Source organism: Panthera onca, chromosome D1 (genome assembly GCF_046562875.1).
Source record: "Panthera onca isolate mPanOnc1 chromosome D1, mPanOnc1 haplotype 2, whole genome shotgun sequence".
Taxonomy (NCBI): Eukaryota; Metazoa; Chordata; class Mammalia; order Carnivora; family Felidae; genus Panthera; species Panthera onca.
The window spans coordinates 69,908,858-69,923,448 of NC_138348.1; the positions used below are offsets into that span (position 1 = coordinate 69,908,858).

Below are 14,591 nucleotides of genomic sequence, written 5' to 3' on the forward strand. Positions count from 1 at the left end.
TTAAAACAGTGTGTCATAAAAGCTCTATGCTATATTTTACTTGGTTAATTTGATTTTAAAATACCTGCATTGTTGAGAGTTTAGGAAGATGGTGGAGTAGGAGGACCCTAAGCTCACCTCATCCCATGTTTACAACTAGAGATCATCCACATCTGTGTAAAATAACAGAAAGCAATCCAACTACTGACAGAACAAACTCCACAACTAAATGTAGAGAAGAAGCCACATTTAGGAGATTAGGAAGGGCAGAAACAGTGGTTGGGAGTGCCCACAGAAGGGAGGGAACTGTGGGTGCAGAGAGATCAAAGAAACGGTCTTGCTCTTTCACACTTGGGAGCCCAAACTGGGAAGATGAATCCCCATAACATCTGGCTTTGAAAATCAGAGGGGCTGAATTCTGTGGGTTTGTATAACTAGCAGGATTTAGAGCCTGGGGCTTAAAAAGTCAGCTGACTCAGTGCTGGGCAAGAGGGGAGGGTGAGTGATCGCTGGGTCTTGCCCTTAAAAAGACCGTAGACAACCTAGAAGCTACAGTTTGCACAGTGCCTGGGGCAAATGGGAGGGAGGAAGGTCTCCTTGTAGTGATTTCAAGTGTGTTGGGGGACTTCTCTGAGAACAAAGGAGCTGTCAGGCACCATTTTCCTCATCTGCCCCACAGTATAAACACAGGGCCACCTGTGGGAGGTGTTGCACAGATACTTGCTATCTAACCTGCTAGCGATGTGCCTTGCCCAAGTGTTCTCCTGAAGACTAGCCCACTCCAAGCCTGCTGGCCTCAGTCCTGGGCTCTGTGTAGATTTTGCTAACACCACCATCCCACCTCTGAGCCATCCTGCAGTCCTGCCTCCTCAGAGCTTGCAGCCAGAGTCTCACTAACACCACAGATAGCAAGCAAAGGCCACATCAAGCACAGAGTTGTAAAGACGTCTGGACTGAAAGAAAGTGACTCAGACACAACAGCAGGACACAAGCAACACAAACAGGAGATTCCCCTGAAGCACCAGTTCTGGTGAACAGGGGACACTGCATTGTAAGGCACTACAGGACCTGTTTTTCATAAAGGCACTACTTTCCAGAGTAGAAGATGTAGCTGACTTTCTTAACACAGACAAACCAACACAGAGTGATAGACAAAGTGAGGAAACAGAGGAATATGTTCCAAATGAAAAACAGGACAAAATCACAGCAGGAGATTAAGTAAAACAAAAATAATATGCTTGATAGAAAATTTGAAGTAATGACCATAAAGATACTCACTGGACTTCACAAAAGGGTAGGGGACATCAATGAGACCCTTGGCAAAGAGCTAAAAAGTAACATATCAGAGATGAAGAACTCAATAAATGAAATTAAAAATATAAGAGATGGAATAAATAGTAGGCTGTAGAAAGCAGAGGAGCCTATAAGTGACTTGGAGGATAGAGTAATGGAAAGCAATCGAGATGAACAGGTGAGAGACAAGTAAATACTGTATGAGAATAGACTTAGAAAATTCAGTGACTCCATCAAGTGTAATAGCATTCACAGTATAGGGATCTCAGAAGGAAAAGAGAGAAAGGGAGACAGAAAATGTATTTGAAGTAATAATAGCTGAAAACTTCCCAAATCTTGTGGGGGTGGGGGGGGGTGTGGTTGTGGGGGCGGGGAACAGAGATCCTGATTCAGGAGGCACATAGATCCCCCAACAAATTCAACTTAAGGAGGTCCACACCAAGGCACATCATAATTAAAATGATACAAAAAATAGTGATAAAGAAAGAATTTTAAAGATTACAAGAGCAAAGGAGACAGTTACATACAAAGGAAATCCGTTAAGGCTATCAGCTGATTTTTTAACAGACACTTTGCACACCAGAAGGTACTGGCATGATATATTCAAACTGCTCAGAGTGAAATGTCTTCAGCCAAGAATACTCTATCCAGCAAAGCAGTCATTAAGAATAGTAGAAGGAGTTTCCCAGACAAACAAAAGTTAAAAGAATTCATGACGACTCCACCAGCCCTACAAGAAATGCTCAGGGGGACTTTGTAAAAGGAAAAACAAAAACCGTAAGTAAGAGTGAGAAGAAACGAGAAGTACACAAACAAAAATAAAAACAAAGTATATCTAAAAATCAGTCAAGAGAAGCACAAAATCAAAGGATGTATGATACCAAATATCTGAAATGTGGAGAGGAGAGGAGTAAAGAATGAGTTCAAAAGTAAGCAACCATCAGCTTAATATAGACTTATATGCAGAAGGTGTTATGTATAAACCTAATAGTAACTGCAAATCAAAAAGCAGTAATAGATTTGTAAAAAAATAAAGAGTAAGGAATCCAAATATTTTTCTATAAAAAGTCAAGAAATCATGAAAGAAGAGAGCAAGAGAAGAAAGGAACAGAGAGGAACTACAAAACAACCATAAAACATGTAACAAAATGGCAATAAATACATTCATACCAATAATTACTTTGAATGTAAATGGATTAAATATTCCAATCAAAAGACATGGGTGACAGAATGGATAAAAAAGCAAGACCCATCTATATGCTGCCTATAAGAGACTCATTTCAGACCTAAAGACACATGCAGACTGAAAGTGAAGGGATGGAGAACCATTTATCATGCAAATGGAAGTGAAAAGAAAGCCTGAGTACCAACTTATATTGGACAAAATAGACTTTAAAACAAAGCCTTCATGAAATTAGGGACAAAGAAAGACAATATGTAATCAATCATACAAAGCAGAAAATTCCAAGGAACTATGGCTTTGAATATCAGACCAGATGGACCTAACAGATATATTCAGAACATTCCATTCTAAGACAGCAGAATACAGATTCTTTTCAAGTGCACATGGAACGTTGTCCAGAATAGATCCCGTTTTAGGCCACAAAACAATTCTCAACAAATTCAGAAAGATTGAAGTCATAAAATGCATCTTTTCTGAGCACAACACTATGAAACTAGAAATCAACCACAAGAAAAAACATGGAAAGCACATAAATACATGGAGGTTAAATAACATGCTATTAAACAATGAATGGGTCAACCAAGAAATCAAAGATGAAATTAAAAAATACTTGAAGACAAATGAAAATGCAAACACAACAGTCAAAATCTGGGATGTAACAAAAACTGTTCTAAGAGGGAAGTTTATAGCAATACAGGCCTACCTCAGAAGCAAGAAAAATCCCAAGTAACCTAACCACACATCTAAAGGAACTAAAGAAAGAACAACAAACAAAACCCAAAACCAGCAGAGGGAAGGAAATAATAAGGATTAGAGCAGAAAAAAACAAAATAAAAACTAAAAATACCAACAGAACAGGTCAGTGAAACCAGGAGCCAGTTCTTTGAAAAGATCAAAAAATTGATAAACCTTTAGCTAGATTCATTAAAAAAAGAGAGAGAGAGAGAGAGAGAGAGAAAGAGGACTCAAAAAAATAGAATTCGAACTGGGAGAGATAACAACCAACACCACCGAAATACAAAAGATTGTAAGAGAATATTGTGAAAAAGTATATGCTAACAAATGGGACAACCTAGAGGAAATGGATAAATTCCTAGAACATATAAGCTCCCAAAATTGAATCAAGAAGAAATAGAAAATTTGAACAGATCGATTACCAGCAATGAAATTGAATCACTAATCAAAAAACTCCCAGCAAACAAAAGTCCAGGACTAGATGCCGTCACAGGTGGATTCTACCAAACATTTAAAGAAGAGTTAATACCTATTCTTCTCAAACTATTCCAAAAAATAGAAGAGGAAGGAAAACTTCTTAATTCATTCTACGAAGCCAGCATTACTCTGATACCAAAACTAGATAAAGACACTACAAAAAAGAGAACTACAGGCCAATATCTCTGTTGAACATAGATGCAAACATCCTCAACTAAATATTAGCAAACCAAACCCAATGATACTTTAAAAAATCATGCACCACAGGGGCACCTGGATGGCTCAGTCGGTTAAGTGTCTGACTTCAGTTCAGGTCATGATCTCACAGTTCGTGAGTTTGAGCCCCGCATCGGGCTCTGTGCTGACAGCTTAGAGCCTGGAGCCTGCTTTGAATTCTGTGTCTCCTTCTCTCTCTGTTCCAACCCCGCTCATGCTCTGTCTCTCTCTCCTTCAAAAATAAATAAAAACATTAAAAAAAATTAAAAAAAAATCATGTACCACAATCCAGTGGGATTTTTTCCTGGGATGCAAGAGTGGTTCAGTGAGATTCATCATATCATTAAAAGAAGGGATAAAAAATATTTCAATAGATGCAGAAAAAGCATTTTCTAAAGTAGAAGATCCATTCATGATAAAAAAAAAAAAAAACCCTAAAAAAATAGGATTAGAGGGAACACTGCAACATAATAAAGGCCATATATGAAAAACCCACAGCTAACATTTCACTCAGTGGCAAAAAATGGAGAGCGTTTTCCCCCTAAGGTTAAGAACAAGATGGGGAAATCCACTCTTCCCGCTCATATTTAACAAGTACTGGAATGCCTATCCATAGTGATCAGAAAAGAAGAAGGAAGAAAAGGCATTCAAATTGGTAAGGAAGAAATAAAACTTTCACTATTTGCAGGCAACATGATACTATATATAAAAAACCTTAAAGACTCCACCTAAAAACTACCAGAACTAATAAATGAATTCAGTGAGGTTGTAGGGCACCAAATCAACATACAGAAATTCATGGTATTTTTATTTACTAATAGTGAAGCAACAGAAAGAAAAGATAGCAATCCCATTTACAGTTGCACCAAAGGTAATAAAATACCTAAGAATAAGCTTAACTAAGGAGGTGAAAGACTTGTATTCTATAAAATAAAGAATACATATTTTTAGAAAACTATAAGACTTGTATTCTATAAAATATAGAATACATATTTTTAGAAAACTATAAAATGTTGATAAAAGATATTTAAGATGACACAAACAAATGGATGACACAAACTGATGCTCATGGGTCAGAAGAATAAATATTGTAACAGTGTCCTTACTACCCAAAGCAGTCTACAGATTTAATGCAATCCCTATCAAAATATCAACAACATTTTTCACAGAACTATAACAAATAGTCCTAAAATTTGCATGGAACCACAGAAGACCCCAAATAGCCAAAACAATCTTGAAAAAGCAAAGCAAAGCTGGAGGTGTCACAATTCCAGACTTCAAGTTATACTACAAAGCTGTAATAATCAAAACAGTATGGTACTGGCACAAAAATAGGCACATAGATCATTGGAACAGAATAGGGAGCCCAGAAATAAGCCCATGTTTATATGGTCAATTAATGTTTGAGAAAGGAGGAAAGAATACACGATGGGGAAAAGCCTCTTCATAAATGGTGTTGAGAAAACTAAACAGCAACATGCAAAAGAATGAAACTAGACCACTGGCTTACACCATACACAAAGATAAATTCGAAAGGACCTAAATCTGAGACATGAAACCATAAAAGTCCTAGAAGAGAGCACAGGCAGTAACTTCTCTGACATCGGACATAGCAACTTTTTCTAGATTTGTCTCCAAGGCAAGGGAAGAAAAAACAGAAACAAAACTGTGGCGACTACATCAAATAAAAAGCTTCTGTACAGCAAAGGCAATAATGAACAAAACTAAAAGCTTACAGAGCGGGAGAAGATATTTGCAAGTGACATATTTGATAAAGGGTTAGTATCCAAAATATATAAAGAGCTTATATAACTCAACACCCAAAAAACAAATAATTCAATTAAAAAGTGGGCAGATGAGAGGCACCTGGGCGGCTCAGTTGGTTGAATGTCCGACTCTTGGTTTCCACTCAGGTCATGATCTCAGGTTCATGGGATCAAGCCCTGCATCAGGCTCTGTGCTGACAGTGTGGAGCCTGCTTAGGATTCTTTCTCCCCCTCTCTTTCTGTCCCTTCCCCGCTCGTGCTCTCTCTCAATATAAATAAATAAAGATTTTTTAAAAAGTGAGCAGACGACATAAACAGACATTTCTCCAGAGAAGACATCCAGATGGTCAACAGATACATGAAAAGATGCTCACATCACTGATCATCAGGGGAATGCAAATCAGAACCACAATGAGATATCACCTCACACTTGTCAGAATGGCTAAAATCAATAACACAAGAAACAAAAGGTGTTGGTGTTCTTATTTCTCCAAATAGGAACCCTCTTGCACTGTTGGTGGGAATGCAAACTGGCACAGCCACTTTGGAAAACAGTATGGAGATTCCTCAGAAAGTTAAAAAATGGAGCTACCCTACAATCTAGTAATCACAGTACTGAGTATTTGCCCCCCCAAAATGGAAAAACATTAATTTAAAGGCATACATGCACCCTTATGTGTATTGCAGCATTACTTACACTAGCCAAATTATGGGAGCAGCCCAAGTGTCCATCAACTGATGAGTGAATAGAGAAATGGTATATACATATAATGGAATATTATTTAGCCACAAAAAGAATGCACTTTTGCCATTTGCAACAACATGAATGGAGCTAGAGTGTATAATTAATGCTAAGTACCCAGTCAGAAAAAGACAAATACTATATTATTTTACTCATATGTGGAATTTGGGAAACAAAAACAAATGATCAAAGGAAAAAAAAGAAAGGAAGAGAGACAAACCAAGAAGTAGAAACTTAACTAACCAGAGAACAAACTGATGGTTACCATAGAGCAGGTGGGTTGCGGGCGTTGGGTGAAACACATGAAGGGTATTAAGAGTACACTTACCATGATGAGCACTGACTAATGTACAGAATTGTGGAGTCACTATATTGTACACCTGAAACTAATATGACACTGGATGTTAACTATCCTGGAATTAAAAAAAAAAACTTAGTGGAAGAATTTGTATTAAAGAAATGGCTGTCAACATTTCCGAAGCATTCAGATTTTTAAAGCTTGTATTTCTAAAGGATAAGATTTTATGTAAATTTTGAAAAATCTTATTTTAAATGATAAGGTACTATCCAAAATGTATTTATATATTAACAAAGTCAAGTTTTTTTTGTTGTTGTTGTTGTTGTTTTTTTAAGGTGAAAAATTCTTCAGATTGTGCTCTTTTCTTTAGGTTTATTGTAGGGAAGGAAGAAATTCCCACACATTCTTACTCACCAGAAGCGGCATATGCAAAAGTGGAACAGAAGACAGAGAAACATGAGCAAAAGCCAAGAAGAATGAATGTAATTGCTCTAATCAGGAAACTTGTGGATTCAGTGTAAGTTCTTTATCTTGATACTTAGCACACTTTGTCACTGTTTTCTGTGATATTTGTACCATGTCAAAATGTTTTTGTTTTCTTTTCAGTAATGATTTTTTTTTTTTTTTTGCAAAAAACAATGCATAGAGTTTTATAAAAGGCACATAATAGCAAGTCAATGTTATTTATTATTTTTGTCTGGACTATACATCATATGGTCTTTTTAATAGATTTATATGAACTTATAATAGTTTTCTATGTCTAACTAGGCAGAGTTGCAGGAGGCTGGAATGGGGAACTTCGGGAAACAGATTAATATGTGCTAATCAAATATGCTAAGTGTAGGAAGGAGAAAGAAAAGTTCTGGGAGAGATTCAAGAAGATATAGGTACAAGGAGCAAACCTTAAGTAAAGGGTTTTGTTTTTTTGTTTTTGCAAGAGTGGAAATGTTCAGGGCTTTAGAAATGGAATAAGATAACTTTATTTGTATGTTATACAAATAAGTCTGAATTTCATACAAATATTTGTATTTCTAGTATAGATATTGAAGAAAATTAATTTAATGATTTAAAATTAGAACATTAGTTAATAAAAATAATCTTGGTAGTGATATTTGAGAGAGTATCGAATGAATAACCAATATAGAGAGTTAGACATCGGTTATAGGAAGCTGAAGTGGGAATCAGAAGACCTATGTTAGACTCTCATTTTACCCCTTGCTGGCTTTGTGACTTTGGGCAAGTGATTTAACCACTCTGGATCCTAAAGTGCTCATCTGTTAACTTGGGTTAACGATCTTTGTTAAGGAATGCTGTATGCATTAAATGAAATAACATGTGAGTGGCCTCACATACATGAGCACAGTGTAGGTACTCAGAATTTTTACTGAATTTAAAGAGTTTGTCTTCATTTTAGTATACACCACATACAGAAGGTAAGAGGCAAGGAAGGGATAACAGATGGCAGGAATAATTGTGGTAGTGAACTTTTTAAAAGAATTTTATGTATATCTTTTTTTCTTGTTTTGAGTTTTTCATTATGATAAGTATACTCCTTAATCCCCCATTACCTGTTTCATCCATCCCCCCATTCCCCCATTCACCTCCCCTCTAGTAACCATCAGTTTGTTCTCTATAGTTAAGAGACTGTTTTTTGGTTTTTCTCTTTTTCCTTTTTTCCCCTTTGCTCATTTATTTTTTTGTTTCCTAAATTCCACATATGCGCAATATCATATGGCTAAATAATATTGCACTGTGTGTGTACACACACACGCACATACATACATACCGCCTCTTCTTTACCCATTCATCAGTGAACACTTGGGCTGCTCCCATAATTTGGCTACTGTAAATACCATTGCAATAAACATAGAAGTGCATATATCCCTTTGAATTAGTATTTTTGTAATTTTGGGGTAAATATCCAGTGGTGTGATTGGTAGTGAACTTCTTAAGTAAGTTCAAAATAGTTATGAATCACCTAAGTGGAGAAAAGAGAGAGGGAATCCCTATTCATGGAAATCATGTTCACCAAGAATCAGAGGGAAGTGCAGAGAATGTATTATGTGGATGAATGGTACCTTGGGTATCAGAGCTAATCAGGTCATGGTAGAACTTGTTAGAGTACCCACTGCTGTGAGAGCAGATGCAGGGTAATGCATAAGCAGAGCAGAGAAGACAGGAGATGGGGAGTCCAGGTTTTGAGAAGTTTTAAGAACAGACTAAGGAAAGATTAAATGACAGTATAGCTGCTATCAGAATTTAACTTCACTAGCAAAGAGAGTTTAACAATCTCTGTGTAGTTCCAGTAGCACTGGCTGAAGAATGTCTTTGAAGAGGACACTTAGAAGTATGAAGAGTGATGGTTTACATACGGCCACCCTTCTCTGCTTTACCTCTTTTAGGCTCCAGCTTTAAGCCCTCAACTTCACATGGCCAGACATGTCCCATCATTCTAGTGACATAAGGGCTACGGTCAGTAGGAACTACTGCTGTCATCCTTGTGTATGAAAGGCTGCCTGCATACTCCAGCTGTGGCTCAAAATTGGATTTCCCAAAAGGTTTTGCTAATCAATTTGCAAATGGAATTAGAGAGACCTTGAGCCAGAATATTACTCTACAAATTATTATCAACAAGAAAGTTAATGTAACCATGAAGATAATTAACTGCAGTCTGCAAGAGTTATAAAGACTACTCATTTTAGAACATGAATCCTTCAGAGGGAAAGGGGGAGAGCTAGACCCATGTTAGATATGTTACTCACTTTTTTAAGCCTTGAGTGAATGTATATATAGTCCTGGAGTCAGCATCTTCAGTGTCTTGAACAGTAGTCTTCCTTGCAGAAAGGTTTACTAAACACAAGAGGACCAAGTGGTTTGTAGTCAAATCACAAATAACCTACTTTTGAATTTCCACATGATCTATTTCTATATTTATTTTTAAAATTGAACTTTGAATTCTAATACTCTATCATGTTTCTTTTCCAGATGTTTTCTTTCAAATATAATTAAGTATACATTCCAGTAACCTGAGCACTTTCCATTATGATTTTTGCTCAAGTACTGACTTCATGGATGATTTATGACTGTTATGCTCTTCAGTAAGCAACTTAAAGCTTCCAAAAGATTTGGCAGAGTATAGAGATAATATATACATATTTTTCATACTTAGTCACAAATATTTACCAATGTTTTTTCTGTTCCACATTTAAGTATTTTGACTGCAGTCACAAATTTTATGCACTGTGTCAAATGCTGAACTGCAAAGAAAAAAAAAATCTGTTATATTTGCTTTTTTATGTCCCAAGAAACCAAAAGATGTATGCATTTAAATACAAGTAGGTAATATTTTCTCCTTTTTAGGTTACAGAGTTTTAAGCACATATACACACATACACATATATAAACACATAATTTATTATTTGTGTTTTATTTCAGATGTAAGCATGGACCAAGGCATAGATGTTGCAAACACTATGAAGATAATTGCATCTCTTATTGCATTAAAGTAAGTATATAAAAGTATCACTTTATTCGCTGCAGGAAATATGTATAGAAATAACTTTATAATTAAAACATGATTTCAAAGTAAATGGAAAAATTGACAGTAATTGCTATCATGCTTTGCATTTGACTTGAAAAATAAGGAATTTGTGAAAATTAGGTAACAATTTAGCTTTTAGTATTCACTTACCAGATCCTTTGTTAAATAATTTTAAAATCCGCTTATTTAAAAATTAGTGTTAAAATTTCAAAGCAGAAGAGAAGCTGAAGCAACCATAGCAAAAAAAGACAGAAAAAGAAAGTTATTAAAATTTGTACTTTGTAATGTATTCGCATTAGAATACATTTTAGATCAAGGTCCCTGGAGTATGCTGTGTACTAGTGGGTGAGCAGTCTCATACATACACTGTGCACAAGCTGGTACGGTGGCATTTGGTGTTGGACTTGTAAAGTTGTTACGTTTTTTAAGGCATGGATGTAACTGGAGCATGTCCACAGTTGCTCTATATGAAGGAAGTTAGCTATATCCACTGGCATAAATTCTTCACTCCATAATATGTTAGTGTACTAGAGTGTCTCTCCTCGCCCATCCCCCATTCTGTGCCTGTCATCCCCCCATCCTCCATTGCCACCAACTCTGGGACGGAAGTTATTTTAATTGCAGTTAGTCTGGCACAGGTGGCACCATCTGCTACAAGTTCTTTGGTTGTGGATGGGGCTCTCACAATCCTGATACTTCAAAAAGTTTATGTTCTTTCTTATGATGTCTTATCCCCACTCAGTTGATGATGAGAAGAGCAGAGTTGTACAGCATCCCCAACAGATAGCCTTCCAGGGGAGCCTCGGTGGCTCAGTAGGTTAGGTGTCTGTCTTCAGCTCAGGTCATGATCTCACAGTTCGGTTCGTGGGTTCAAGCCTTGCGTTGGGCTCTGTGTTGATGGCTTGGAACCTGGAGCCTGCTTTGGATTCTGAGTCTTTCTTTCTGTGCACCCCCCCCCCCCCCCCCGCCTCAAAAATAAATTTAAAAAGGTTAAGTTTTTTTAAAATAATAATAATAATTTTTAAAAAAAAAGCCTCTCAGCAGTCATTCTGGGAGAGAGGGATTGTATCACATTAGTGCTTATGAACATGAGTGCCTGTGATCTAATTAATGTTGATGGTAGCATTTGCCCAAGCCAACACTTACCTTAGAGTCCCCAAGGATATGACCAGAGGTTAAAGCAGTAGAGTATTTTTTCACTTGTGCAGTGGTTTCTGATACACTGCTTCTAAATCTGATTTTCTGCCCCACTTTTAAAATGGGGAGGAGAGCAACGTTGCTGGCAGCCTCAGTCAGGGTCTGCCAGCTCCCAGACAGTCATTATTTCCTCCAACTGGACGTACTGCTAATTCAAGGGAAGACTTCAGGAGGGTAACTAAGAGAAATATTCTGATTAAATCAGATGTATTTGATAAAGTTTGGGAAGAGGGGAAGTGATATTAAAAAAAAATTATCTGTGGGGCGCCTGGGTGGCTCAGTCGGTTAAGCGTCCGACTTCAGCTCAGGTCACGATCTCGCGGTCCGTGAGTTTGAGCCCCGCGTCGGGCTCTGGGCTGATGACTCAGAGCCTGGAGCCTGCTTCCAATTCTGTGTCTCCCTCTCTCTCTGCCCCTCTCCCGTTCATGCTCTGTCTCTCTCTGTCTCAAAAATAAATAAACGTTAAAAAAAAAAATTCTCTGAGAATGTTACGGAGAATTACTGAGGATTGAAGAAATCTAGTCATTGTATCAACAAATGTGTACCAATACTATAAACTTGGCAATTTTCATATAAATTGGAGTAATATGTCTGTGAATGTAAAATTATTTGGAGACCTGTAGGTGAGGAATTTACACCATAAATACAGTAAATATATTTTGACAGTGTACCTCATTATTCCATCAGCTCAGTTACACCACATGCTAAATCATATCCCTGAGGAAATATACAAATTACTTTCCCCTCAACTCACTATGCTCCATTCACATTTTTTGTTGGTTCCTCATACCTGCCAGTCTGTTTTGTCTTTGTGCTTTCTGTCCAAGCTATCTGAAATGTTTTCATCATGCCAGCTCCTCTTTTCTGTCTGTTTAAATGACACATCCTCCATCGCTTTCCCTTATCACCCAATTTAATATAGGCTGCCTGTTAATTTCCCTCCTAGAGTCTTGATTATTTCCTGCATAACACTTACACTAATCTGTAGTTATTTTGTTTGTTCACTGACTTATGTGCTCCTCCTTATGAGCATGAAACTTCATAAACATTCATAAACATGAATTTTTAAAATACTGTTCTTTTAGATAACGTTTGGTTTTGTGCTAATAAGAAGTTTTCAGTCTGTCAGTAAGAAGTGATGTTTAAATTTCATTTCCCTAAATACTGAAATGAAATTGACCAGCACTAGTCATCCTCTCTGTTCTTTTTTGCCCTATAAATAGTTGGAGGTAATATGGGAAAATGTTGGCAGCAAGTATGCCTTTGTAGTGCATTTGCTTTTTCAAGTTTTGCTTAGTGTACCTTAAATGCTACCAATTCTTAGAGATGTTTTGACCTGACACAGTCGAGCATAGAAATAAAAACCTAGGTATAATTTTTTTTTCTGGAAAATTCTTTTAGCCTGATCATTTAAAAAGTTGATACCAAAGGTCTAAAAATAAAGTTATTTTTTTCTGTCAAAAGAATTCCTACTTACACCAGTTATTAAGAAGAGTACACTATTGGGGCGCCTGGGTGGCTCAGTCAGTTAAGCAAGTGTCCGACTTCGGCTCAGGTCATGATTTTGTGATTCGTGAGTTTGAGCCCCGTGTGGGACTCTGTGATGACAGTTCAGAGTCTGGAGCCTGCTTCAGATTCTGTTTCCCTCTCTCTCTGCCCCTCCCCCACTCACACTCTGTCTATGTTTCTCAAAAATAAATAAACATAAAAAAAGAAAAAGAAAAGTACCCTGTTAAAATTTCCAAAACACATTGGTTTTGTAAACTATTTTTTTGGAATTTCATTGCTTTTGTTCCTAAAATTCAGTTTTGGTTTAGGAATCATAAGTCCTGGTTATTGTTAACAGAATGTCAGGAAATGGAAGTTTGTTGCATAGACAAGTTTGGCCAGTGCTTGTGAGACTTCCAAGGTTTTGAAAATCAAAGAAAGTGTAATCACTGAAAAATTTTACCCTTATTTTAAGGTAATTGTTTTAAAATTATTTGAGGTCTTAGGACTTAATTTTGAAAATGCTTTGATATAAACTTGTGTTATTTATTTATTTATTTATTTATTTATTTATTTATTTTTGAGTTCTGTTTTGATTCTAAACCAGTAAAATTTATATCTGTCGGACTTAAATATTTGGATGTAAATCAGAATTTTATCCCAATTTTCTCTAGGGTTTCATCAGAATGTTTAGCGTGGGATACTTGATCCAGTGCTGCCTCCGAATTCCCTCTGCATTTCGGCATCTGTTTACACAGCCATCCCGGCTATTTTCTCTCTTCTACAATAAAGAAAACTTCCAGCTCGGAGCTTTTCTGGGCTCTTTTGTTAGTATATACAAGGTAAGGCTTTCAGCAGAGGAGAGAAAAATGGGAAATAAATAACATGGCTATTATTAGAATGAGATACGGCCTTAACCCATCTATCATTTTTTAATGCTTCTTTCTGTTGTATTCATAAATGTTTTAATGTCTCCAAGTATATATGCAATATATATTGGGAATTGAGGTTGGAAAAATTTCTTTTAAAATGTTATTTAATATGCTTCAAAGTGTAGATATATTTGCATTTATATATAATATGAAAGATTTTCAAAGACTTACTTTTTTTTCAGTAATGTAGATACTGAAAAATTTTAACTGTTATATTTCTAACATCAAAAATTATATTAATATATCTGGTCTCTTTGTTTTTCTTGATCATACTTACTGCCTGGTTATTAATTTAAACTTATTTCAGACCCTTCTAGCTGATATCAACACTTGATAGAGCCAGTAAAGATTTTCTGTTGTGACTTATGTAAGAAATGACTTGTTATCCCTCTTTGATCTACTCACTATTCCTGCTACACTCTCTCAAATAACCATTGTTAACATTCTTCCACCGTTTCTGCATGTTCCTATAAACATACCAGCACATGTATAAGCACACACCTAAACACATATGTAAGGATCATCCATGACATAGTACTCTGAAATTTTAAGTAATGGCCTTTTGTTTAATGGGGATCACTCATATATAAGTCATACTACTGACATTTTATTAAACATCTAAAATTTAGACTATAAACCTAAACGTAGTTTCCAAATGGTAAAATATGTTAACTAAGGTTGACTATATGCAAACACACACACATTGTTTTTAAAGTGAAAAAAAAAAATAATAATAGTGCAGGG

The 14,591-nt window shown here is 36.3% G+C and overlaps 1 protein-coding gene across 6 annotated transcripts in view; it reads left to right on the top strand.

The window, feature by feature from the left end:
* The window catches only part of TMEM135 (transmembrane protein 135), a 337,564-nt gene that overhangs the window by 249,593 nt on the left and 73,380 nt on the right, over positions 1-14,591 (top strand). For all 6 annotated transcript variants that reach the window (XM_078433021.2, XM_060605410.3, XM_060605411.3 and 3 more), the window contains 3 exons: positions 7,060-7,206; positions 10,125-10,194; positions 13,590-13,757. In XM_078433021.2, coding sequence (XP_078289147.1) covers positions 7,060-7,206; positions 10,125-10,194; positions 13,590-13,757 — 385 coding nt within the window. The remainder of the gene's footprint in view (positions 1-7,059; positions 7,207-10,124; positions 10,195-13,589; positions 13,758-14,591) is intronic.